The sequence below is a fragment of the Physeter macrocephalus genome, chromosome 9, assembly GCF_002837175.3.
Source record: "Physeter macrocephalus isolate SW-GA chromosome 9, ASM283717v5, whole genome shotgun sequence".
NCBI classification, from domain to species: Eukaryota; Metazoa; Chordata; class Mammalia; order Artiodactyla; family Physeteridae; genus Physeter; species Physeter macrocephalus.
In genome coordinates, this window is record NC_041222.1 from 97,703,307 (window position 1) to 97,731,195 (window position 27,889).

Here is a 27,889-nt window from a genome sequence, read left to right on the forward strand (position 1 = left end):
CCCCTGCATCGGCAGGCGGACTCTCAACCACTGCGCCACCAGGGAAGCCCCAGGCTGGTGGATTCTTAACCACTGCGCCACCAGGGAAGCCCTGCTCCCTGATCTCTTGATCAAGAAAACTACAGTTCCCTTTCGGCACCCCCCGCCACTCGTGCAGTCCAAAAGGCGATCCCTAAATCAGTGTTTTTCTTGTAAACTTTAGATCAAATGCATTAGTGAGTCAGAAAATTAATTTAGCAGGTTAAGACTAGCTTTTTAAAAATGAGATAAAACAGAAAATAGAGGGCACAGAAAATAGTATGGGTATTTTTTTGTAAATTTTTGTTTTAGTTAGGTGAATGTTTGTACATTTAGTCACAGAAATGTGCACAGTATGAGATACCGTGTTTCATTCTGAGAGTGGTCAAGAAAGCACTGTTAACATTTCAACTCAAAAAGAACCATCTTCTGCCTCAAAACAACCAAGATATGTTTCTTAAACGAGGTAAAAATGTACAGAAAATGATCTTTTCAAAGTCCAAGCCACAGATTATTTTTGATGAAAACCAGCACAAGTTAACCTCTAATTCCTATCACCCCTAAATCAAACGATACCACAAAACTCTTTGTAAAGTAATATTCTAATCAGCCACAGGTAGTCCAATTAGCTCAACTATTATCTGATATAATGAAATGCTAAGAAAGTTAATCCTTTGGAATTCCTTATAACGGGTTAGTTAGTAGTTAACTGAAAACTCATATCCAACAAACCATTGGGAGAAAAGGCAATTAACACTTACCTGCTGGAAATTTCAAAATCAAATGCTTTTGAAAACTTACTTTCATATTTATCCTTTCCCATGTAAATAGTGTAAGTCGATGAGTTAACTAAGACAAAACAAAAATAAGAATAGTTAGATAACTTCAACACCGACACAACTGTTTGATGGGAAAAACAAGTGACACATGCTTATTAGGGGTTGGCAAAACATTCATGGCCTGTAGGCCAAATCCAGCCCTGTTTTTGGACAGCCCTTGAGCTAAGAATGATTTACACACTTCTAAAGTGTTTAAAAAAGCAAAATGAAGAAGAATAAGCTAGAGAGACCATATGTGGCTTACAAACTCTAAAATACTGACCATCTGGAGAAGGCTTACCAACCCTCATTAAAAATGGCTACTTTCCTACTTTTTCAGGGAGTTAGCTCAATGCAATTCCAGTTCAGTCCTATACTTCTGCCTTCTTAAAAATAGTTTTAAAAAAACAACGACCAAAACTCTTCACCTCAACCATTTAAAAATAGGTTCCTAAACTTAGGCAAGTTTTATTTTTCATAATTTGATTTAGTTATGTCCTAGGTGTGCTGCAAATTATAATATGCTCCCTATCACATTCAGGGGAAACATTGGCTCTCAAGCTTCTTCTAATCAGTGGCTCTGAACCCTGTTTACACATTAGAATCACCTAATTTTGCCCCAGCTCCACCTAAGACCAACCAAATCCAAATGTCTGGGGATTGGGGTTTTGCAAAAGATCTCTTTTTACAGTGATTCTAATGTGAAGTCAGCATTAGGAACCACTACCCTAAAGCAAAAAGAATATTCCGGGTATGGTTTACCTTAGAAGTGACATTTGCTTTCCTGAGCTAGTGTGTTTTGATGTGGGCATCCTCCAACTGGAATCAGTTAGGTTTTGTAATTGGAATTCTAACTGGGTCCTGGTTTTCTGAGCTAGTCTACCAAAACCTGTTAGACCCCGTTTGGACCTAGACTCCTGAATTAATAGCCACTGAGCCTCTGCCTACAAAGCCTGGCAGACAGGTACAAGCTTGGGCCAGGCAGTCTGCTGGCTGTCGCTCCAGAGAACTACCGTGTGAGTGGAGCTCTGAAGGCTGGCAAGCAGCACTCTTTCATTTACAGATTCTTAAATTCAGGATTGGCTGGACATTCAGAATGAGAAGCTCCTTAAATGATCAATCATAGTTGCCTCTCTTGGGGACAGAAAACTCCCAATTCCTTCAGTTAGCAGTTATGATGACTATAGTCCATAATTACTTGGAAATAGTTGAGAAAAATAACTTGAAAGAAGAGAATTTTGCACTGACCAGTTGACAGAAATACTTGTCTATAACAGAGCATTATATTAGCTTGATAAGCCCTTCGCATAGCATATAACAAATGCCAAGTGCAGGAATACAACTAAAAAGTGTTTCAGATCCTCTCTGTACATTATTATATGGGTACACCCTTTTGAGCCTATAAATGTCACCATTAGGAGTATATATCCTACTAATTAATACTCCGTCAAGCAGTGATGTTCTTTTTACAACTTAAACACTCATTAGTTAAGACTGGTTATACACAGTATAGAATATCCATAAACAAAATACCATGTACCCATTAAAAAGAAAGGATAGGTGAAAAAATTAAACAGCAGAACAGTATTTTTGTGTATCTATATATAGTAATATTCAATTTGTAAAAAATAAGTAACTGTGTATACATAAACATGTTTACATATATATTTTTAATACACACCCCCATTTTCTTTATACTATGGAAGGATATACATTTAATTGTTAACAACAGTTACCTTGCCTACTTGCTTATAAAATGTATAGATGGTTTTTGTAATCAGAACAAAGGTAATTTTTTTAAATGATCGAAATAAACAAAGCTGTCTCTGCAGGACAAGCTATCTAAATTACAGCCGAGAATGACAGATGGTTCTTTGGATGGTTGACCTATAAAATGAGGTGATTAAGAACATAACTACTACAAGCCCAAACTGAGGGGCATTCTACAAAGTAATTCTTCAACTGACAGTGTCGTCAGAGACAAAGACTGAGCAATGCTCCAGATCAGAAGATGCTAAAGAGTAATGAATGACAGCGGAACGCAACAATGATTTGTAATTTTCCTTTGTTATAAATTCATCCCTAGGACACTGATAAAAACTGAATAAAAGCTGCTGATTACATACTAGTATTGCTGCAATGCTAATTTCCTGATTTTATAATGAACAATGTCTTCTGATAAGAGAATATCCTTGATTTTAGGAGAAACACCCTGAAATATTTAGGGGTAAAATGCAACTTACTAACAAACGGTTCAGAAAAAAAAAAATCTGTGTGTGTGTGGAGAGAGAGAGTTGGGCGGGCAGGTGAGCTGGAAAAAGAAAGAGAAAGGGGAAAAGAAGGAGATAAGGTATATGTGGTAAAATGTTAGAATTTGGAGAATCTGAGAGAAGGCTATAAAGGAAATCTTTTACTATTCTTAAAACTCTTCTGAAATACTGAAATTATGTCAAAATAGAAAATTAAAAAGGAGCATGACTGCTGCGTAAGAAATCTGAATTAAGCTCCCATCCATGTTAGAGGGATAAAGGAAAAGTAAATTGAATTATTCTAATTTTTTTTTTTTTGCGGTACGTGGGCCTCTCACTGTTACGTCCTCTCCCGTTGCGGAGCACAGGCTCCGGACGCACAGGCTCAGCGCATGGCTCACGGGCCTAGCCGTTCTGCGGCATGTGGGAATCTTCCCGGACCAGGGCACGAACCTGTGTCCCCTACATCGGCAGGCGGACTCCCAACCACTGTGCCACCAGGGAAGCCCTATTCTAGTATTTTTGTTACTCTCACCCAAATATTAAGGTTGATTAGTATGGGAACTAGTTATCTTGAAGATAACCTGATACAGGTGTAGCAACCAGGCCAACTTTAGAGGCACTGTGATAATTTCATAATTTACAGAACAATTTATCTTGAGACAGATGCTAGTAAAAGGTACTAAAAGTACAAGTGAAGTTAATGAGCCATGCGCAGGTAATTTGTGGGTCCATAAATCAGAGGGGCTTAAATTTGACACTGGAAATATAGCAAGGCTAATGTTTCATTATTCTATTATGAGAGCATGAAAGAATACAACCAAGCAGATTTTAGTTAGAGATACTAATTTTAAAAGGGAAGGCAAAAACCTTCTATTGAGATTTTCAACCCATTTCTTAAAAAAGTTTTTTTTTGCAGTAAACCATCAGTTGCTTGAAAAGCTTGGCTATCTATACGAAGTCATTTCCTGCAGATTCTGTATGTTCAAGTTGTTTTCTGTACTAGGATATATCAAGTTTTACTACTATCTTACTGGAAGTTATAATTTTTCCATTAACTTTGCAATTTTAAAAGCTGCACAAGTGCAGATTTATTAGACTTAGAGGCCAAATATTTTTCTGACAAGAAGCAATTCTGATGTTATAATGGAAGCCAATGAGAAAAACATGATCCACAAATCAACTGAAGCACTCTGTTCTATTAAGGGCACCTGCGTGTGTATGACTAGCACTCAAGGAATTTAGAATCACTTTAAGGAGAATAAAGCAGCCAGCATAAAATACATTTAGTACCCATATGGCCTGCCTATAGTTTTCATTCCATTGCTGGACTTGTACGGGTAACTATGTTGGCAGGGACTCTCATGAGAAGCTACGAAGAGACACTCTAGTTATCTGGAGGGACAGGACAGAGGGAGGATGAAAATGCTATTAGGGGCCTATAATGATTTTTCAGGCTAGTTTGAATTTTGTTTCTAGTAATTTTAATAATATAGGTAAGACAAAACTAAGCCTATAGAGACAGAGAAATAGCTTATGGCACACAGTGGAAGCCTAAACTACTGAGAAAAATGAAATGTGATAGTATGATGGAGTAGCAGGGGAGGGGGTCTGTGAGTTAGAACTTCCCTGGGCTTCAACGTTCTCATCTCTAAAGAGCAAGTACCACTCTATTCAAACCCACACAAACACTGCGCAGCTAGTTTCACTTAAATCTCACCTTTAACAAGTAGGCAGAGACAGTAGCAACAGAATAGAGTATGCCAGAAGTAAAAAAATATCATTCATTTATTCAGTAAGTATTTATTGAGCAACTATTATGAGCCAGGCACTACACTAGAGAAACCAGGAGATCCTCTCCCTGCCCTCAAGGGGCTTACGCTCTATCTCAAGCAGACAGAGTTTAATATCATATGACAAGTGCAATGCCAAAAGCATACATGGGTGTTAAGGGGATCCCCGAAGAGTTATATCTAACCAATCCTGGGGTGGCGACAAGGCGGGAAAGGCATCTGGAAAAGATAGGCGAGGGCTGTCTCAGGGGAGAAGCAGCTAACTGGGGGGTTGATTGTAGGCAAAGGGAACAACATAAGCAGAGAAATGAAGACACAGCATTTCCTGGGAACTAAACACACCCTTTCCTTGCCTGCCAAAGACAAATCAGAAACATTATCATGTCACTCTTCAAGATATGGGACATCAACTCTGCCCAGTGAGTGGCTGTATCGCTATTCCAGAGTCTTTTTATGGCTTTCTGTAAAACCCAGGCCCTATAACCTTTTCCTAGAAGGCTAAGGCGCACTTCCGGTAAGGCAGAGCTGTTGGCAGATGTCTCCTTCCTTTCTCTATGAGGGTAATTACCAGGGCGCAGCAAGATTAAAGGTTACGGGGGTGGGTGGGGAAGGGAAGACTTGGGATACGGGTGCGAAGAAGTCCACGAACTGTCCAATTCCAGGTAGCGACAGGTCTTTCTGATTGAGGGAAAAGAACAACTCCCGGAGGCAAAGACAGCAAGGGGGATGGTGCCTCTACGCGCCCCCAGGCCCTGACAAGGGGGCGCACGGGGGGGACTGGGACGGACACGGTCGGGGGACCATGAGGACGCGGGAAGAGGCACCCACTGCCGAGGAGGCGCTCAAGGACCAGGCTCCGCGGCGGCCTGGGGGTCTCGGCTTCGGAGCCCCGCGGTCGAGCAGGGACCCAGGAGGTCTCGGCGCCCACTCACCGCTACTGCTGGTGAAATAGAACACCATGATCCCGGCGGCGGAACAGCGACTCCAGCGCCGAGCAGCGGCACTCAGCTCTGGAAGCTCAAGATACCGGAAGCGCGGAGGCCGCGTCCCCCGGAACTGCTCCAAGCACTTCCGGCGGACGTCGGGCCGTGTCATAACGCCGGCTGCCGGCGCCGTCTTCAATCCTGGCGGGCTGCACGGTCGGCGCGCTGGGAGCTCAGTTTACTGGGGGGTTGAGGGGAAAGAGGATGGAGCCAGGACAATAGGTGATTGGAAAACGGCGGGGAAACTCCGTCTTCCTAAGAGAAAAATGTCATTCACTGACTTTATTTTCAGAACCTCCACCCCGTGAGCGGTCAAAGCTTGAGGCTTAGCTCTTGGTCTTATCTGCCTCCTTTCACCCGCATCTGGCCTGCCTGAGAGTAGAAACCTTTTGTCTTCTTCACAGCTAGGCGTTCACTGAGCCAGTTACGGTACTTGGCACTTAGTAAGAGCTCATTAAATTTTGAGTGAACCCCAATTCCTCCACTATTCTCATTCTAGGTCCATCACCTACTGGGCACATTTGGTGCTGCACTTAACCTTAGCTGTAAAATGAAGATGAATAGAGCTGCTAATTCACAGGCTATTTTGCCAGGGTTAAATAAGTTAATGGGCATAAAATGTTTAGGACATAGTGAGTAAATTGTGATATTCCCCGGAGGCAATATGCCTCTCTGCGTAAGATCTGCCATCTATTATTACCTGTGAGACTGGGCAAACCTCTGAACCTCAGATGTAAAGTGGGAATGATCTGACTAAAGGAAAGTTCCCACAGCACTTAGTTTTGACCTATTTCTCTTAACTTCATCTGACCGACTTCATTCTATGAAGTTAAGCGCATCACTTAACTAAATTTATTTAGAACTAAGAAAGTGCCAGAGACTGTACCAGGAGCTGGTACACAAAGATAACAACTACTTAATAATCAGTGAGTGCTTTAGGAATCTTTGGGCTTTGCAAAGGAAGAACCTAGCTCTGTCCTATAACTAGTCATTGTTTTCAGGCCCTCAGTTTTATTCTCTGTAAAATGGGAATGATGATACATATCTCATAGACTGTGGTGAAGAGTAAATGAAATAAAACACATCAAACGTGCAAGAATGCCTGGCGCAAAGATGTTACTGTCATGATTTTTTAATTTAACTTGAAAAATGAAAAAATGAGCTGGAAACCTAACGTATTACTAGTAAAAAAAAAAAAGGTAAACTAACAGTAAAGCTTCAAATGTGAAAAATAACTGCCTCGAAATCTTAGAGAGCCTACTTTACAAAAACATCTTACACTAAGTGACTTTAGAATGCGCCTGGAGTTCCAGAGGGCGCCTTTATTCTGCCAAAAACTACAATTCCCAAAATGCATCTTAGGTAAGGCCTCCGGAATGGAGCCCGGCGCGCCTCAAGGAATTGTGGAAGACTTGGTTTCGGTGAGAAGAGAGCTTTTAGCCTTGCAAGGGCGGGAGAATCTTGGAGACCGCCTTTCGGGTGGGCGGGGCAAACGCTAGTGCACAACCAATCACCGAGTCAGACCCTGGACGCGCTGGGAAGCGGCCAATCGGAACTCAGCTACTTCCGCCTGGACTGGCGCGCGAGAATTTGAATACAGTGGGGACCCCTGGCTCTGCTGAGGAGAGGTCGCCTGTCTGAGGGGCAGGTAAGTCGTGCGGAGGGTCGAGGCGTGGGGTGGAAGAGCTAGGAGACCGGGAGGTTCTGTGGAACGTGGAGGTGAATGTCAAGGAGAAAGAGCTTGTGCTCGGTGCTTGGCGCGTTCGCGGCTGGAGACCGAAGCCAGCGAGCGGGTGTCCGCACTTCCAGGTCACCGGGTTTCCATCTTTCTGACGCCGAGTTTTCTCGTCTTTTTGCCCTGACAGCGTTTGGGGACAGAGGCGCTTTTCTCTCCTACCTTTCCTCATTCAGCCCCGGACGGGTCTTCCCTTAAGCCGCAGCTCGACACGAATTCCCAGAGTCCCAGGTCTTTCTGTTTGTTTGAAGTCAAGCTTGTGTAAATTTTTTTTAAAAATATACTTGATCCGAAGGAAGGGGAAGGGAAAACGCTTATTGAGCAACATACCATCTGCCCGAGAGTTAACATGCGTGATTGTGTTTACCCTCAGCCTTAGGAGATCAGAGTATTTTGTAAATAAGGAAACAAGCGGCTCCTCGACTAGAAAAATGAGAGAGGATTATGCTTCCCCGTTTTCTTGCTTCTGATGAGAAAGCTAGAGACGGTCTCTGCCTCCTTTGAACATGCAGGCTGTTGAGAAAGACACTCAAACTAACAACAAGAAAATGTGCTAAACGGATACCAAGGAGGTGCAGGATGGAATGGAAGCCTAGGGCAAGCGCATCTAACAGTGGGAGGGGTAGGGGTGAGGGCAATGGCAAGGACAGCTGCCCAGAATATAAAGTGATTAAACTTGGTATGGATTCATCAGGCTATTTGAGGGGAAAGTGTATCCTGAGATGGGGTAAAATCCTTCCTCCTTGGTAGGATCATTTTCCGGCTTGAAACATGTACTATTCCTGCTTAATTAGTTAATTAAATTGTACTGTCCCTGCTGAATTAGTTGCTACTGTGATGTAGTGTTTTTCCTTTTTTTTTTTTAACCTTCATGGTTTAAACCTTTATTAAAGGGATTTGCTTTTTAAACCCACCCCCCCTTTTTTTGATCTTTATGGACCACCCATCTGAGAACTCTTTCAGACTTATAAAGTTTTGGTTTTTTTTTTTTTTTTTTTTTCGGTACGCGGGCGTCTCACTGCTGTGGCCTCTCCCGTTGCGGAGCGCAGGCTCCGGATGCGCAGGCTCAGTGGCCATGGCTCACGGGCCCAGCCGCTCCGCGGCATGTGGGATCCTCCCAGACCGGGGCGCGAACCCGGTTCCCCTGCATCGGCAGGCGGACTCTCAACCACTGCGCCACCAGGGAAGCCCATAAAGTATAATTTTGATTTACTGATTTTTATACACATTGGATTAATTTGGTTATTATATTGTTCTGTTGCTTTTAGGAGTTCAGTTAAGAAGATGTCAACTTTAACTCCAAGGAAAAGGAAGCAGCATTCTTTGAACTGTGATAAGTGAGTCTCATCCTATAAGTAGAAACTGTTAAAAAAAGAAAAATTCACCATCTTGCATTTTTTATCTCCTCTCTTCTGTCTCTAAATATTTCCATTCTTCCATTCACCTACTCCTTGTGGCTACAGTAATACTTTATATTCTAATTCTAGTCTGGAAATACTGTAAGCTTTCATAATTAATTCTTTAAGGCCTTTGGAGGGAATCAGAGAAAGGTCTGTTTCCTATGGCTTGGAAATGTGGGTCAGATCTTTTATTACCTTGCTCCTTTCTGCTCTCTTATGTAATATTTAACATTCTGTTTTGCATATAGTAGATACTCATCCGAAAGCAATCCTATAAAGCTCTATACTCTATGTATGTCATACCAGAGATATATATTATAGAACAGCCCTAAGTGGTCAGTTTATTACATAAAATTAATCATTTTAGGGAAATTATAGCAGGTATATGGCCAAAACTTAGAAATAGGTTTTAAAACACACACACACACAACACACACACACACACACACACACACACACACACACACATACATACATACATACATATACAGGCATCTCAAAGCTTCTTTTTAAACAGTGTTTGTTTTCACAAACATTGGAATCTTAGTTTTGAAAAATATTCAAATACTTTGTTTGGTAAAGACAGAATTTGAGAATCCTGCTGTTAAACTACTAATGTATATGGATGGATGTTTGGTGGAGAAGATGCATTTTTAATATGCCTTACAGGTAGAGTTGTTTATTGCTTAGGAGTAAATTGACATAGAAATGGAAGCAAAATAACAATATTTATCAATGGACTGTGTTTCTTTTCATAGCCTATTATCAGAAATTCCATCAAAGAAATTAATTTCGGACTTTACTGAAAATATATTTCCATCACTTAATACAAAGCACATTTGCCAAAGCAGTGATAAAAATGAAGAAAAGATTCATTGCTCTCAACAAGGCCATTTCATTTCAAGTCCACTCAAAACAACTAAAAGTAGGTTGCCATCTGCAAATCAAGGTTCACCATTTAAATCTGCTGTGTCTACCATATCCTTTTACAACAAAGATAAGTGGTACCTCAGTCCACTGGAAAGAAAGCTGATAAAAGAGAGTAGATCTATTTGTCTAAAAACTAATAATGAAAATAGATCATATTCCAGTGTGACAGAAAAAGTGCAGGGAAAACCAGCCTGCTCCAAGAAGATGAACAAAAAACCACAGAAGAGTTTAACTGCTAAGTGTCAACCAGGATATAAGTGCATCAAGCCTGTGTCAAAGAATTCTAAAAATTCCAAGCAAAGTCGAGTGGCCTATAAGCCAATTGTGGAGAAAGAGAATAATTGTTACTCAGCTGAAAATAATCTGAATGCTCCTCGAGTTCTAAGCCAAAAGGTCAAACCACAAGTTACCCTCCAGGGAGGAGCGGCATTTTTTGCTAGTAGGAAAAAACCCTCTCTGAGAAAATTGTCCCTGGAAGATAAGCCATTACTGGGACTCACCCAAAAGAATAAATCAGAAGTTATTGAAGAGTCTGATGTGGAAACTGTCAATGAAAGAAGTTTTGAGACAAGGCAAGTGCCAAAGTGTTTGTTAGTGGAAAAAGAACTGAACACCGAGCTGCTGAGTGAAAGAAGTAAAAATGAAGAGAAATTAATAAAGGTAAATGTAAATATATCACTTTTAAAACTAAGCTGGCTATATAACAGAGCTTCAGTATACATTGTATATATGTAACTTTGAACAAAATTTGTTTTTGTTTTTGTTTTTATAAATTTATTTTATTTTTGGCTGTGCTGGGCCTTCCTTGCTGCACGCAGGCTTTCTCTAGTTGTGGTGAACGGGGCTACTCTTCGTTGCGGTGTGCGGGCTTCTCATTGCGGTGGCTTCTCTTGTGGAGCACGGGTTCTAGGTGCGCGGGCTTCAGTAGTTGTGGCTCGCGGGTTCTAGAGCACAGGCTCAGTAGTTGTGCACAGGCTTAGTTGCTCCGCGGCATGTGGGATCTTCCCAGACCAGGACTTGAACCCGTGTCCCCTGCACTGGCAGGCAGATTCGTAACCACTGTGCCGCCAGGGAAGCCCCAAATTTTGTTTTCTTTACAGTCTGTAGGACTGCTTTTATGAAGCCAAATAGTATCATCACTATAAAGAATTTAGAGACAGGGTAGAAAGATGGGCTTTTCCTCCCTTTTTTGGCTTACGGAAGCCTACCAACATTTTCTTGGCATTAAGGTTTACATCTCATTAAGTTCCCTCATGACTGTGGTCCAGAGAAACTTAACTTTTACTTGGTAGTCAGTGTTTTTAGAAAGTAGAAATAACAAAATTCAGGTAGTAGATTTCCAGAGAATGAGCATATTTTTGTTTGTTTGTTTCAGCTCATTATTTAAAGTACTAGCTTATTCTAGAAAATTTAGAGAATACAGAGAATATAAAAAATATGTATCTTCTGTAATCCCACTACTTGGAGATGATCACGGTGAATGTATAGTTGGGTTTTTGTTTATTTTACATAGTATGTTTTCATGGGTGCCATTCTATGCTGTTTTGATTGTGCTCCTATTTGTCACAGCTGGCCTAGACTAGTGCTGTCTGATAGAATACCAATACACGTAATTTAAAATCTTCTAGTGACCACATTAAGATAGTTTCTAAAAAGTTTAACCCAACATGTTTTATTTATTTATTTATTTTTTGGTATGCGGGCCTCCCTCTGTTGTGGCCTCTCCCGTCGCGGAGCACAGGCTCCGGACGCGCAGGCCCAGCGGCCATGGCTCACGGGCCCAGCCGCTCCGCGGCACGTGGGATCCTCCCCGACCGCGGCGCGAACCCGGTTCCCCTGCATCGGCAGGCGGACGCGCAACCACTGCGCCACCAGGGAAGCCCCTAACCCAACATGTTTTAAATGTTACTATTTCTATGTCACCAATGTAAAAAGTTACTAATGAGATATTTTGCATTCTTTTTTTTTGTACCAAGTCCTTGAAATCCATGTTTATTTCCATTTGCAGCATGTATCAATTGGGACTAGCCATGTAGCAAGCTCTCATTAGCTGCTTGTGGCTGGTGGCTACCATAATAGACAATGCAGGTCTATACCTTCTATTGTTGACCTCTTGTCAGTAAGGAGAGAAAGGTGGTTTTTTTCCATGTAGCCAAGTACAGAAAGTAGTTGAGGCAACAGGCCTTAAGAAGGGCTCCCAGTTTGGCGACTTCCATGTCTGTGGTGACTTGTTTATGTTCATCACAACCCTTGCAGCTGTAGGCTTTCACATACACTCTGAGGCTCATATACTGCTGAGCAATTCAAACTCTCTCTGTAGTCATTTCCCTCCTCACCTCCTCTTATTGTTCTCATTGCCTCCTCCCAAATTCAACCCCAGTTCCTACCTCTTGTAGTCACCTACATTTCAGATCTCAATGGCAAAGATTATAATTGGTGGCCAGTGGACCAAGTCCAGCCCATGGATGTTTGCTTGGCCTACATAATGTTTAGAGCCAGCATTTTTTTTTTTTAATGTAAGGTAACAGATTTCTGGTGTTTCATGAAAAATTGAACTCTGGCAAAGCTAAGCCCACATTCCTGCATGGCAGTAATCTCCCGGAACAGAGTATCAGCCTACCATTTGACAGGTATGGGCTCTTCATTTCCTTCCACTAAATCAATGTATGGATACATATCTAGATCAGTCCAGTTTTGCTGCTAATTTCATTTACCTGCTGCCTTTGTAAGCATTTCTATCAAGTATTGCCAAGTACATTGTTAAATGGAGCATGTTCTTGCTTGCCTGAGCCATAACAGCAATTCTACTAGTTCTTCATCTTGTTTCTGACAAAAAAAAAAAACCAAACACCCCTATATCTTGATAGGGGTTTTGGGTTTGGGTTACATGATATATAAGTTTATGAAAAATTCATCAAACTCTATATCTGCATGTCACTGTATATAAATATAACTCAGTTTTTAAAAATCTAGGGCACAACTCAAGCTAAAATTAATTCTCAATCCAATGAAGCAAAGTGCGTGTAGGGGAGGGGTCCTGATTAGTATTCTCCATATCCATTTGATAATGAAGAGACAGTCTTGTTACAATGACATGATGATTTCTCTGCAATACTCTTCTGACTTTTTTTTCTGAGCTTCATTTTAAGGGGTTAGGTTTTGGGTTCTGCCTAGTTTTTAGTAGTTTGAGAAGCTGGGCTTTTGTGCATCTTAAATTTGTAGAACTGGGCTCTGTTCTCTACCTAAGGTTTTGTTAAATACCCACTACTAGTATTCATCTCTGCTAGATGAGGGTGAATCCTATTTTCATTAGAGGATGCATAACCTTTCCCCAACTCCTTATGGACCCCTGAGAAGTGGCAAACTGATGGGTTGTCTCACCTCTTCTGAGATGTTATGATGTTGAATGAGTTCCTCTTTAATCAAAAGTTTTTTCTTTTTCCCCCAAGCTATATATTCTGAGTCTCACCAAATAAGTAGAGTTAGTCCCTGCTACTGCCCAAAAAGTGGGAGTTTAGAAGCCTCTCCAACTACCCCAGAATGTTCTTTTTCTTTCCTTGGCTCCCTGATTTTAAAGCTTGTGACAAAAGGTTGTTCCTTTTCAGTTTTGCAGCTGCTGGGGAAATTTTTGCTGTTTTCACTAATTTTTTTCTTGTTGTTCAATTCATTTTTGTAGAAGGGCTGTTCTATGATCTTCATTCTGTCATCTTTGTCAGGAAATAATACATTTTTGACAGGATGACAAATTATAGACTTAAATATGCACACTCTATCTTTTAAAATATTACATTCAGTAGGTATAAAAGGAATTTTCCTTAAAATAGACTGAAAATTGAGAATTTAAAGTCATTATGAAATATAAATCATAATAAACTATAGACTGTTTTAGAAGCAGATCTATTGGGATTCATTCACTAAATAGGAAATGATTAAGAATTATAGGTTTCCTTAATTTTACTTATTCATTATTTTCAGGATGCATCAAATAGAGTCATTTCTTCAAGGGAATGTAAAACCAATGAAAATAAGAGTTTTTCTTCAGAGGAGTCTTTCAGTGAGAACAAAGCAGGTAAGTAAGAGAAAAGTTTTCTTCTCAAAATGAGTTTATTCGCTTGTAATAATGCTTCATTACATGTGTCAATATGAAATTATATACAATAATATTTTGTTTTTTTAAAAATATTCAGTATCTGTGAACTGTATCTTTGTGTTTATCTTGGTAACACTGTTTTCTATGATAAGCAGTGCAGTGCATTTTATGGAGGAGACAATATTCAGTATCTGTGACCTGTATCTTTGTGTTTATCTTGGTAACACTGTTTTCTATGATAAGCAGTGCAGTGCATTTTATGGAGGAGACAAAGAGACCTTAGGCTGGAACTGAAGACAAAATACTGATGATTAATTGGTCTGTGAGATGCGGCCAAGTTACTTAAGCGCCCTAGGGCCAGGTGTTCTTATCATACATACCCTACCTACCTTTTACCCCAAATAATAGGAGGGAGTGAAAACAATTTGTTATATAGCTATAATCAAAGCCCAGTTGTAAGCAGAATTTAAAAGGCCATAAAAGGGCACTGAATTGGGCATCAGGAAGCTTGGGGTTTTGTCTAGGTCTGCCACTAATTAACTGTGTGACCTAGGGAAGAGATCTCTAAAGGAAGGGGTTAGTCTTAATTTTTAAATTTCTCTTAGTCCTGAAATCCTATTATTAACTTATGGTGTCACTGTTCACTTAAACAGTATTTACTAAACTATGAATATATAAAGAGGTTGATTACCATTCTCCTTACCAGCCAGATTCTTTGTAACTTTAACTTGTTCATTATATCTATAAATTTGGAAATAAATTAAAATTCTAGAAGTAGATATGCAGACTATAGTGAGAAACTGTAGCTCACAGGAAGAAAACAAAGACAAAACTAAAAGCAAAATAGCCCTTAAGAGGATCTAATGACATAAGGATATATAGAATGATGATTCATAATGGTTATTCTGAGATATACTGTTAATAACTCGCACTTATTAGCTGCTAAATATTTACCAGGCAGTGCTAAATGTTTAGTATGCTTTGTGTTTTCCATGGGTTGTGCTATCCCTGATATGACAGAACATGTAGCAGAAAAATAATAACGGCTTTTCATTTATAATAGTTATAAAATTTTCTTTAAACATAAATTTATTTTAGTACACTAAGTCCATGTAAGGAAAAATATTTAATAAATAAAATATAATACAGATGGTACAAGGGACTTCCCTAGCGGTCCAGTGGTTAAGACTCCGTGCTTCCACTGCAGGGGGCACAGGTTCGATCTCTGGTTGGGGAACTAAGATTCTGCATGCCACTCTGCATGACCAAACAAACAAACAAACGAAAGAACAGATGGTACAAGCATATGGCAAAATTCATAAAGGTAGTAAACAAATGATAAAACCTTATTACTTAATAACTAATTTATCATTTAATTCTTACAACAACCCTAGGAAATAAATTTGTATGCCCATTTTACAGATGAGGAAACAGACTTAAGGTTAAGTAACTTATCCATAGCAGGTCAGATTCTCAACTGTCTTGGCCTTGTTTCTAGAGAATGAGCTCTAATTATTTTTCCGTGCAAAGTTAACAGTTTGCTCTTTTACTAAATAGCATACTTTCAATGTACTATTTTTCTCTAATCAACTACTATTTAACTTTTTTCTTTCTTTTCCTTTTTTTTGGCCATGCCACGCGGCTTGTGGGATCTCAGTTCCCGGACCAGGGATTACACCTGGGCAGTGAAAGCTCCGAGTCCTAACCACCAGGGAACTCACACCTTTTTCCTTTTTTTTTAATAAGCTTTTTATTTTGTAGTAATTTTAGATATACAGAAAAGTTGTAAATAATACAGAGAGTTCCTGTATTACCCTATTTCCCCCTTTGTTAGCATCTTAAATTACTGTGGCACCTTTGTCAAAACTAAGAAACTTAGATCATTGGTATGTTCCTATTAACTAAGCTCTAGACTGTATTTGGATTTGATCAATTTTTCCATTAATGTCCCCTTTCTGTTCTAGGATCCACCCTGGGGATCATATTGCATTTAGCTGTCATGTCTCCCTAGTCTCCTCTGGTCTGTGATATTTTCTCAGTCTTTTCTTTGTTTCCATGTTTTTCATGACCTTGACGTTCTTAAGGAGTCCTGGCCAGATATCTTATCTGGATGTTTCTGAACCTGGGTTTGTCTGATGTTTTCCTCATCATTAGACTGGGGTTATGGGTTTGGGGGAAGAATGCCACTGAGGAGAACTGCCCTTCTCACCACATCGTATTGGGTGCTGATGTCCACATGACATTACAGATGATGTTAACCTCTGTCACTTGGTGAAGGTCAGGTTTGCCCTATTTCTCCACTGTAAAAGTTACCCTTTTTCCTTTCCCAAACTGTATTCTCCGGAAGTAAGTCACTAAGTCTGGCCTGCCCTTTCAGGGAGGGGTGGGGATTAAGTTTCATCTCCTAGAGAGGAAGATTTTTCATATATTATTTGGATTCCTTCTTTTTTTTTTTTTTCTTTAAACAACGTTCCTTTATTTTATTTTTAAAAATAATCCTTTATTTTTTATTTTTTTCTAGATTTATTTTTATTTGTTTATTTATTTATGGCTGCGTTGCTGTGCGTGGGCTTTCTCTAGCTGCAGCGAGCGGGGGCTGCTCTTCATTGCAGTGCACGGGCTTCTCATCGCAGCGGCTTCTCTTGTTGCAGAGCATGGGCTCTAGGTGCGTGGGCTTCAGCAGTTGTGGCACGCAGGCTCAGTAGTTGTGGCTCGCGGACTCTAGAGCTCACGCTCAGTAGTTGTGTTGCACAGGCTTAGTTGCTCTGCGGCATGTGGGATCTTCCTGGACCAGGGCTCGAACCTGTGTCCCCCTGCATTGGCAGGCGGATTCTTAACCACTGCACCACCAGGGAAGCCCAATTTGGATTCCTTCTGTAAGGAAGAGTTGTCTTTATTTTATTTATTTGGCTGCATCGGGTCTTAGTTATGGCACATGGGATCTTCATCGCAGCATGTAGAATCTTTTGTTGCAGTGCACGGGCTCTTCGTTGTGGCGTGCGGGCTTCTCTCTAGTTGTGGTGTGTGGGTTTTGTCTCTCTAGTTGTGGCGCACAGGCTCCAGAGTGTGTGGGCTCTGTAGTTCTGGCATGCGGGCTCTCTAGTTGAGGCGCACAGGCTCAGTAGTTGCGGCGTGCGGGCTTAGTTGCCCTGCGGCATGTGGGATCTTAGCTCCTTGACCAGGGATTGAACCCTTATCCCCTGCATTGGAAGGTGGATTCTTTACCATTGGACTACCAGGGGAGTCCCTATTTATTCAATCTTTAAATAAATAAATGGACTCCTGGATATTCATCACTATGCACTCATGAATATTTTATATTTTGGGTTAAAATTTAATACTACATTATTTATATATTCTGTTGCTCATATTGTTCCAGCTTTGACCATTGGGAGATATTTTCAGGTCAGTTCTCTTTGACCTGTCCCCTTCTTTTGCTTTTTGAGCACTTCCTTCTTACTTTCTGTCACTACAAGATGCTCCCGGCTCATCTTGCGTTTGCCTTGATGCAGTCCTAGACTCGGCCACTTCTCCAAGGAACCCTAGTTCCTTCTGTTGGGGAATATAATTTAGAAACCAAATTCTGGACTTGGTGTGCTTGTTGCTACTAGAGTGTCGTGGCTCCTAGGCCCTCTCAGCAGACAGAGCTAGAAAATATCAATATATGTATGTATCCTAATCCATGTATATGCACACACCTATAATTGTGTATCTCTCCATCTGTACATATGCTAAAGAAACATAAGTTCAAACTTGATGTCTCTGACTAGTCCAGTCCCCCAGGGTTTATCCCTCCCTTCCTTCTTTGTTTATCTGTAACTTCTCTCAGATAGTGAGAGACCTGGCTCCTCCCAGTGGCTGTGCACCTGCTTAGTTAAGTACAGTCCCAACATGCCTGCAGGACAGTTTCAGCATTAATTCATACTCCTGTGAGAAACAGATTTACCAGCGTATACCATTTAAGTACAGTCCTTTTGTCTTTAGCCTTCTAATTTCTAGTCAAAATGTTGTTTTGTAAAGTTACTTAGGTCATCTTTCCTTTCTTCCACTGTCTCCTTCAGTGCAGTTCTCCATGCAGTTCTAATGCAGTTCGATTCATTTGTCACAGTCTGCATTCCATCTTGGGATCCCTCAACATCATGGTTGATTTTTTTTTTTTAATACATACATTCAGTTTTACTCTTTGTTATATATAGTTCTATGGATTTTGCAAGTGCATAGAGCCATGAATCAACCCCTCCAGTACCCTACAGAACAGTTCTCTCAGCCTAAAATTTCCCTGTGTGTATCCTTTGTATTCACCTGTTCTACCCTTCTTCATCCCCCTGGCAACCGTTAATCTGTTTTCTGTCCCCATGGTTTTACCTTTTCCGGTAAAAATGTCACACAAATGCAGTTGTGCAATAGGTAGACTTTTGGGTCTGACTTCTTTCACTTAGTAAAATGCGTTTAAGATTCATGTGTGTTGTTGCATGTATTAATAGTTCATTCCCTTTTTTTTGCTGAACTATGGAATTACCATACGTAGTCTGTTTATCCATTCCTCCATTAAAGGACGTCTTGGTTGCTTTCAGTTTTTAGCAATTATGAATAAAGCTGCTATAAACATTTGTGTACATGTTATTCTGTGGACATAAGATTTCATAACACTTGGGTTAACACCCACAAGCATGATTGCTGGGTTATGTGGTAAATCTATGTTAAACTTTATTAAAAAACTGCCAAAATGTTCCATAGCAACTGTGCCATTTTGCATTCCCACCTGCAATGAATGGGAGTTCTCCCCATTCCCTCCAGCATTTGTTATTGTCAGTTTTTTGGATGTTAGCCATTCTAATAGGTGTGTAGTAATAGCTCATTGTGCTTTTAATCTGCATTTCCCTAATGACAGATGATGCAGAACATCTTTTCATGTGTTTATTTGCCATCTGTATGTCTTTGAAGAAGGGTCTGTTCAGATCTTTTGCCCATTTTTAATTGAACTTTTTAAATTATTATTGAGTTTTAAGAGTTCTTTTTATATTCTGGATACAAATCTTTGATCAGAAATATGATTGAAAGTGTTTACTCCCTAGTCTGTGGCTTGTCTTTTTATTCTCTTAACGGTTTTTGCAGAGCAAAACACTTAAATTTGATAAAGTCTAACTCATTTAATTTTTCTTTCATGTATTGTACTTTTGGTGTTGTATGTAAAAAATTATTACCAAACCCAAGTTCATGTGGATTCTTCTTCTAGAAGTTTTATAGTTCTACATTTTGCATTTAGATCTGTGATCCGTTTTGAGTTAATTTTTATGTGAGTGTTGTCATTTTTTTTGCATGTGGATGTCAAATTGTTCCAGCACCATTTGATGACTGTCTTTTCTCCATTGAATTAACTTATGTCTCTTTGTCAAAAATCAGTTGAGTGTATCTGCGTGGGTGTTTCCGGGCTCTCTATTTTGTTCCATTGATCTATTTGTCTATCTCTTTGTCAATAACATACTGTCTTGATTACTGTTAAGTCTTGAAATCAAGTAATGTGAGTATTTTGGTCTTATTAACCTTTAAACTCTTATGCTTTAAAGCTTTAAGTTTATTCTGCGATACAAATTATTGTCACCTTTTTCCCTACAAGTTTCTCCTGAGACCCTTGTCTATCCTATCTTCACCGTGTCTTCAGTCAACACAAAGAGGTAAGTGTCACTCTTATTTTAATGTTCAAGGTTTAATTGTGAGTCCGCTGGGTCTCTTTTTCTTTCTTACGCTATTTAATTTGGAGAACACTGTTTTTCTTCCCCATGAAAGAGATATTGAGAATAGGAGATGAAATCAGATCCTCTCATAGAAACTTCATAAGAACTTGAAGAGTTGAGAGAAGGAAAAGACCTTTGTGGACTTGAATAGTAATAATTGCTACATTTTTGTATAGTACCTGACCCATAATAAGTAGTTTATATCCATTATTTCACTTATCCCCACAACAACCTAGAAGGTTGATGCTATTATTACCATTTTCAGCTGAGAAAACTGTTTGTAATTAAGCCACAGTTGCACAGCTATTAGTTGGCAGAGCCAGGACTAGAATCCATATTTTAACCAAAGCCCATTAGGCTGTATTGCCTCCCCTGTGTGACAACATATTGATAATAGTTCATGTTTAATGGGCGTTTACAACCTCATCGTGTAGATACCATCATTACCCCATCTTATAGATGAGGAGACCCTGGCCAGAGGAGTAAGTAACTTGCAGCAGCTTAATGCTGTTATAAATCCCAGCTGAAGCTACCACTATCCTGGTCAAAACTAAAACTGGAAGTGTGGGAGGCATGGGTACACGTGAGCATAAGTGGAAAAGCTCTGAAAAAGAAGTTTCTTATAGTCTGAACGTCTCATCTCGCTAAGCAGCTTTGGTTCTTTTCTCCCTGTTTGATGATAAACAACTAAAGGTATTGAGCAAGGTACTTCCTAGGTAAGTTCTCCTACTCTTAGGGCATCTCACCCTAAATTGCCTTGGAGATTGGGTTGGGTGGGCAACTTTTCTCCTTCAAAGGCCATATTCCTAGTTTTTTTCACCGTTCCCTTTTCTCATCTGTCTTCTTTCATGACTATTTATTGAGGGTTGAAACCTACCACAATTAGCTAATAACAGCATATAAACTAATTTAACCTAGCATAAGGAGATATTAGGAGACTGTTGGTTGAATCATTTGAAATGTGCTCATTATGTAGGACCTAAAAAACCAGATATCATCAATTTCTTGTGGTTTAATCTATGAGTTTTTCTTTAGGTAGGTTACAGATTCTTTGGATTTGTAGTCTCACTTTTGGCAAACATTTATAGAGTACCATGTGGTATTGAACTACATCGAGTTTTAGAGATGTGAAGGTAAATAACACATGGTCCTGCTATCAAGGAAGTTATGGTTAGAAGAGGACAGGCATTTAAACAAATATGTATAATAAACTGTTAAAATTGCTAGGATAGAAGTAAAGAGAGTGCGGTCACGCATGCAGAGATGGGAAGAGCTGAGGTACTTAGCAAACGTTGTATAAGGGGTGGAGGGGGTCAGCGACCTAGACAAGTGTTTTTTATATTACAGGCATTAGTAGTTTATCAAATCAGTTTAAGGGCATCACGTCTAGCATTTTTTTTTAAATGGAATAATGCATCTCTCACGTAATAAGTGTATTTAGTGAATCCTTTTTTTTTTTTCAGTTATATATATGTATCTGTATTGGTCATGATGTGAAATATATTTCTCACCATAGGTTTGTCAAGTCAGTTTGAAAGCCATTTTCTAGTCAGATGCTAGCAAGACACCTTGGGTTAGCATAAAGCGTTAGGTAGGGGTTTTTTCCAGTGTTTTTTCATTTGTCAGTGTCAGTTTCTGTTTGAACCCCTTGCTTTGGGTACTTGGTTTTTTTTCCTTGCCTCTACTCTCTAGAGATTTCTATTTCTTTGATCCTTGGGAAAAGGTCATTTCATTATAAGGCAGGGGTTACAAACTCAGTGCCTACAGAGCCAGCCAGGCTGGGCAGAGACTGGAGCCAACTGGAGAAGCATGCCCCACCTAAAAGAGCATGTGCTGTGTAGCTCCAACTAGTAGATTCTTCGATGAAACAGAGGTCTAATGATCTTACAGTGTCTCTTGCAATGTTGGAAATACACATTTTTAAGTGGAATCTCTAGATTTTAAAATATTGGTAGCTAATCCAAAGTTTTAAACTGCGCGAGTTGATCAAAACATTTGCTAGCTGGTTTTGGCCGAAGGGCTCCTGTTTGCAATCTCTATAAGCCAGTCCCAGCATTCTCTCCTAATGCGAAAAGGTTGCCTCAACGACATCTATCCAGCCAATTTTTCTTTTTTCTCTAAGAATTTGAGAATAGTGGGGTGCTGCTTTAGGCATGTGGACTAGCGAGTGTATTAGCCTCACTCACTGCCCCAGTAAAAAGTTGTTGGATCATAATGTGCTGGTGACTGACTTCCTGTGGGTCTGTGAGATTAAGTATTAGAGTCTACTTATCTGCTATGGTATTCCAGGAGTTTCTTTATGCCTGCATGGGTAAATATTGTCCTAAGGTTTGATAAAGCAAGAAAAGATGAAATTTTAAGGGTGACATCAACTTACAAAGAAATCCTGCATATATGCAGGTGACACTGTAGATGAAACCCCTTGGACGTGGAGATGGAAGACAGGGGTTTGAGTCTTTCTGCCTTTCTTCACTAGGTACTTTACCTTGCGTAGTTTACTGATCCTGTCTGAGTGGGCCTCAGGTTTCTCATTGTTTCTAGCCCTATTACTTCATCAAGTTATGTCGATAGAAAGCCCTAAAAATTGCACAGTCCTTTGCAAGTGTTATGTACATTTCTTTTCATTATAATTTGTCAAATATTTTTAAATTATTAAATAATACCAACTTTCTACTTCAAGATCTCTAGTTGAAGAACAGTCTTCTGTGGGATCCGTCACATCTACTAACTTCTTGAAACAAATCAATATACAGAAAAATACTAATACCAGAGATGCAAATAAAGAAACAAAAGACCAGCTCGTCATTGTGAGTAAATTTAAAACAAAGCTCCTCCTGTACATGGCTCTCACATATAGAACCTGAAGTCTGACGTGTTGTCTAAGCATAGTTACCGGGGGTTATATTCTGAGTTTGTAAATGCTACCTTTGCTGTAGTGGCAGCATTTAAAGCTAGTCAAGTACATTTTGAACTGATGGTGTTGGGCAGTCCTAGCAACGTAGTAGAATGCTGATGAATGAGTTGCCTCTGGATAAGGAAAATTATTGTTGATCTATAAAAGACTTAATGAGAATAGCAACATTGCATTAGACCTGGGTTTGGCAGACTATGGCTGTGGGCCAAATCTGGACCATGGCCTATGAGCTAAAAATGGCTTTTACATTTTTAAAGGGTTGGAAAAAAAAGAATATGTGTGTCCTGCAAAGCCTAAAATGTTTACTTTCTGGCCCTTGGTAGAAAGTTTGCAAATGCCTATATAGACAATTCAAAATTTGCTATTTTTCAGTAGCATTAAGCAATGCCTTATGAGATAGAATGGGAATTAATAAGCCTTGACATTGAATATCCCTGAATTCTTTATATTCATTAATTTATCTGTGCTTTTCCTGAACTTTTACTATGTATTTTACTTATTTTTTATCAACTCTTGGGGAAAAGACTTTTCAGACTCCTAACCACTTAAGGAAAAAATACTATGTAATGAATGTATAAGTCCTGAAATTTTTGCCCTGCCTCTTTGAAATGAGGCTTTTTTAGGCCTCTCGTATAAGAGCTTAATAAGGAAGTTCCATTGTTCATCTTAGCTGTAATATTTATGATTTAATCTTATTGCTTCCTAGAACTATGGGTCCAGCTAAAGAATCTTGATTTTTTTTTCCACTGTCCAAAGAGGCAGTTTCACTTCTTTCACCACTATTGCACGTTTAGGGCTCTTCTCATTCCATTTTGTTTGTGCGGAGAGAGAAGAAGATAGAGTAACCAGACTTTCATGTAGTATTTCACCTGTGCCAGCATAAAAAAAAAAAGAGGACAAATTTGAATGAATGGACAAATTTACATGAACTAAATGTAGAGCTAACTGTGATGTGCTTAGATAGGCCTTTTTTTTTTTTTCTCTTCCAATTGTAGGATGCTGGTCAGAAACATTTTGGAGCCACCATGTGTAAGTCTTGTGGCATGATCTACACTGCTTCCAACCCCGAGGATGAACTGCAGCATGTTCAGCATCACCACAGATTTCTGGAGGGAATCAAATATGCAGTAAGTAAAAAAAATAGTCGTTTCCATTTGTTCTAAAAAGTGAAGCTGCTTTAAAAGATACATTTCTGGGCTTCCCTGGTGGCGCAGCGGTTGCGCGTCCGCCTGCCGATGCAGGGGAACCGGGTTCGCGCCCCGGTCTGGGAGGATCCCGCATGCCGCGGAGCAGCTGGGCCCGTGAGCCATGGCCGCTGAGCCTGCGCGTCCGGAGCCTGTCCTCCGCAACGGGAGAGGCCACAGCAGAGGGAGGCCCGCATACCACAAAAAAAAAAAAAAAAAAAAAAAAAAAAGATACATTTCTTTTGCCTAAATATGGAAACATCTATGTGTCCAAAAATATTTCATCATCAGCAATTTTGTTGTCCTTAATATTTGAGACTGATGGTATTTAAAAGTTAAGGTTTAATAAAAGTGCCACTTCAAACCTCCTGTCCTAATATAAGAGAAGATTGTTCTAGGTTGAGTGAACACCCTGCATCCTTACCTCTAGCTTTCAGAGCTGAGCAGTCAAGATACAAAACTCAAAGACTTGAGGAGTTTCTCCTTTCCTCACTTTAGTTTCTTCTTTATAGATAACCTTAGAAAAACGGCTTTTCCACGACTTCTCCAGGCTTTTTCTTTACTGAGAAGAAAGGTCCCACCTCTTCATCAAGCACCCTCCTACTCCAAATACATCCTATTGTTGGCCTTATCTTTATGACTACACCTGCTACTCAAATGCACTCCCTTTTTTCCCTATTTTTATTGCTGTAGTTCATGCCTTCATAATATTTTTAGCCTTATCTATTAAAACCCTGCTTGGTGACCTCCCTGGCAGTCGAGCAGTTAAGACTCTGCGCTGCCAGTGCAGGGGGTGTAGGTTCGATCCCTTGTCAGGGAACTAAGACCCCACTTGCCTCTGATGTGACCCCCCAAAAAAAAAAAACAAAAACCAAACCCTCTGCTTATCCCACCCCTCCCCCACCTTCACACCCCTAATAATTCATTGTTTTTTCTCTATATTCCTATGAAGGGCTCTTATTTGACTTCAACTTATTTTATAATAGATTGTTTACATGTCTCCTGATATGGTGTCAGCCCCTGGAGGGCAGACACTTTGTTTTAGGCATCTTTTATTTCCCTTACCACATTACTGTAGTTGGGTTTTATCTTTTTTATATCATTCATTGTCCATATTTTTGTTCTCGCCAGACCATATTATTTAATTTTTTTCCCTCTTCAGATTAAACTGTGACTTTTTTTTTTCTTTGGCAGGGCTGGAAAAAGGAACGTGTTGTAGCAGAATTTTGGGATGGGAAAATTGTGTTGGTCCTGTCACATGATCCGAGTTATGCTATCAGAAAGGTGTGGAACATTAGTTTTTCCTTTCTTTTTTTAATTGAAGTGTAGTTGATTTATAGTGTTACTTTCTCAATCTTTGTTTTCCTCCTACTCTCCCCATTCTCTACCAAGAAATCAACCGATGTTGAACTGTAAAATACCTTTGCTTACAGATAATCCCCTGTACTTTGGTACATTTGTAAGGAAGACTTTTATAGTAAATCATACAAAATTAAACTTAGTTACAAGACAAAGGAGTGTCAGGTGGAGATTAAAGAAAACAGATAAGGCTCTACAGCTTATCTTTTACCTACATCTTCAATTTGTGAGAGAGAAACTAAACTTTTTAATATTGAGAAATTAATGGCTCCAGAGTCTAATTCTTATGTTGGTGTTGCCTTTGTTTCTTGGGCTGGATGTTTAGCCCCAGTGAACAATGAATAAAGCTGAAATAAAATCGTCCTACTCCTTATCCCTCCCAAGGGTCTGAAATTCTGTCTGCTGAAAGCAATCTTTAAAATAGTTTCTTAAAACCCTGTTTCCAAAGTGGCAGAAACATGCATCAATAGTGAAATAATTTTGGGATTGTGTAAATTTAGGAAGTAGAGATAAAAGAGGCTAAACTGATGGTAATCATACTTTTTGTGTATATAAATATGTATATTTTCTATTATACCTTTTAAAACAAATTCACATCTTTTGGTTTTTAACATCATTAGGTCGAAGATGTCCAAGAACTTGTTGATTATGAATTGGGGTTCCAGCAAGTTGTTCCCAGATGTCCAAACAGAACCAAAACTTTTCTCTTTATTTCTGATGAAAAGAAAGTAGTTGGGTGTTTAATTGCAGAGCCCATCAAACAGGTATCGTATATGTCTAATAACTTGCTGGTATAATTTGTGAGCAAAATAAAGTAGTTGGGAGGAGTCTCAAGCATTTAAGAATGCTACCATTAATGAATTTTTCCTTCTAAAATATCCTTGACCATATAGATAATTGAAGTCATTTTTTTCTATTATATCTGGTATTTTGCCTTATAAGCAGGATAAGTCAGTCTTAAGTTCATGTTGTCTTTTATATACCTGGACTATAAAGTATAGTATTTTAAATAAGCTCAGTTATTGAACATGTGGCTTAGTGCAGGTTAATATATTTGGCAAAATAGTCCTTACTTGTGCCTTAATTAGAATCTACTTTGGATACTAATTAGTAGTGTTCTAGCAGAGGAGCAAACAATAGCCCATGGGCCAAGTGTGGCCCTCCACCTGTTTTTGTAAATAAAGTTTTATTGACACACAACCATGCTCATTCATTTCCATATTAATCTGTGGTTGCTTTTGTGCTACAAAGGTAGGGTTGAGTAGGTGCAAAAGAGACCACATGGCCCAAAGAGCCTAAAATATTTATAATTTGACCCCATATAGAAAAAGGTTGCCAACCCTTGTTCTACAATAGAGATATATAGTTTTTGCCTTTCAAGGAGCTTACAGGGTAATCTTTAGCTAGGAAGACTTATAGTTCAAATGTGTTCTTTAAACCTGACTTTATAATGTCCCATACTTATGTCTCCTTCCTTTTAAAGATACTTATCTGTCTCAGTACATCTTGAAATGATGCTCTTAGTCCTTTTTATTTTTATTATTTGAATTTTATTTATTTTTTTATACAGCAGGTTCTTATTAGTTATCTATTTTATACATATTAGTGTATATACATCCATCCCAATCTCCCAATTCATCCCACCACCAACCTCCCCCCACCCCCGCTTTCCCCCCTTGATGTCCATACATTTGTTCCCTACAGCTGTGTCTCTATTTCTGCCTTGCAAACCAGTTCCTCTGTACCATTTTTCTAAATTTCACATATATGCGTTAATATACGATATTTGTTTTTCTCTTTCTGACTTACTTCACTCTTTATGACAGTCTCTAGGTCCATCCACGTCTCTACAAATGACCCAATTTTGTTCCCTTTTATGGCTGAGTAATATTCCATTGTGTATATGTACCACATCTTCTTTATCCATTCGTCTGTCGATGGGCATTTAGGTTGCTTCCGTGACCTGGCTGTTGTAAATAGTGCTGCAGTGAACATTGGGGTGCATGTGTCTTTTTGAATTATGGTTTTCTCTGGGTATATGCCCAGTAGTGGGATTGCTGGGTCATGTGCTAGTTCTATTTTTAGTTTTTTAAGGAACCTCCATACTGTTTTCCATAGTGGCTGTATCAATTTACATTCCCACCAACAGTGCAAGAGGGTTCCCTTTTCTCCACACCCTTTCCAGCATTTGTTGTTTGTACATTTTCTGAATGTGAAGTGATACATGCCCATTCTAACATGTATGAGGTGATACCTCATTGTATTTGCATTTCTCTAATAATTAGTGACGTTGAGCAGTTTTTCATGTGCCTCTTGGCCATCTGTATGTCTTCTTTGGAGAAATGTCTATTTAGGTCTTCTGCCCATTTTTTAATTGGGTTGTTTGTTTTTTTAATATTGAGCTACATGAACTGTTTATATATTTTGGAGATTACTCCTTTGTCTATTGATTCATTTGCAATTTTTATCTCCCATTCTGAGGGTTGTCTTTTCCTCTTGTTTATAGTTTCCTTTGCTGTGCAAAAGCTTTTAAGTTTCATTAGGCCCCATTTGTTTATTTTTGTTTTTATTTCCAATTCTCTAGGAGGTGGGTCAAAAAAGATCTTGCTGTGATTTATGTCAAAGGGTGTTCTTCCTATGTTTTCCTCTAAGAGTTTTATAGTGTCCGGTCTTACATTTAG

General features: G+C 39.4%; 2 protein-coding genes across 4 annotated transcripts in view; one reads left to right on the forward strand and one right to left on the reverse strand.

The window, feature by feature from the left end:
* Positions 1-5,925, reverse strand: part of CCDC25 (coiled-coil domain containing 25) — a 40,647-nt gene extending 34,722 nt beyond the window's left edge. The window contains exons 1-2 of one of the 2 annotated variants that reach the window (XM_007127866.3): positions 5,811-5,925; positions 820-867 (exon numbers count right to left, since the gene is read on the reverse strand). In XM_007127866.3, coding sequence (XP_007127928.1) covers positions 820-867; positions 5,811-5,838 — 76 coding nt within the window. In that variant the 5' untranslated portion in view covers positions 5,839-5,925. Of the gene's footprint in view, positions 1-819; positions 868-5,810 lie in introns of those variants that run through there. The other variant, XM_024130843.2, reaches the window with a different exon arrangement.
* Positions 5,926-7,424: 1,499 nt separating this feature from the next.
* The window catches only part of ESCO2 (establishment of sister chromatid cohesion N-acetyltransferase 2), a 27,880-nt gene continuing 7,415 nt past the window's right edge, over positions 7,425-27,889 (forward strand). For both annotated transcript variants that reach the window (XM_007127867.4, XM_055087343.1), the window contains exons 1-9: positions 7,425-7,509; positions 8,865-8,933; positions 9,755-10,586; positions 13,902-13,995; positions 19,634-19,691; positions 22,432-22,558; positions 23,661-23,792; positions 25,044-25,133; positions 25,829-25,972. In XM_007127867.4, the coding sequence (XP_007127929.1) occupies positions 8,881-8,933; positions 9,755-10,586; positions 13,902-13,995; positions 19,634-19,691; positions 22,432-22,558; positions 23,661-23,792; positions 25,044-25,133; positions 25,829-25,972 (1,530 nt within the window). In that variant the 5' untranslated portion in view covers positions 7,425-7,509; positions 8,865-8,880. The remainder of the gene's footprint in view (positions 7,510-8,864; positions 8,934-9,754; positions 10,587-13,901; positions 13,996-19,633; positions 19,692-22,431; positions 22,559-23,660; positions 23,793-25,043; positions 25,134-25,828; positions 25,973-27,889) is intronic.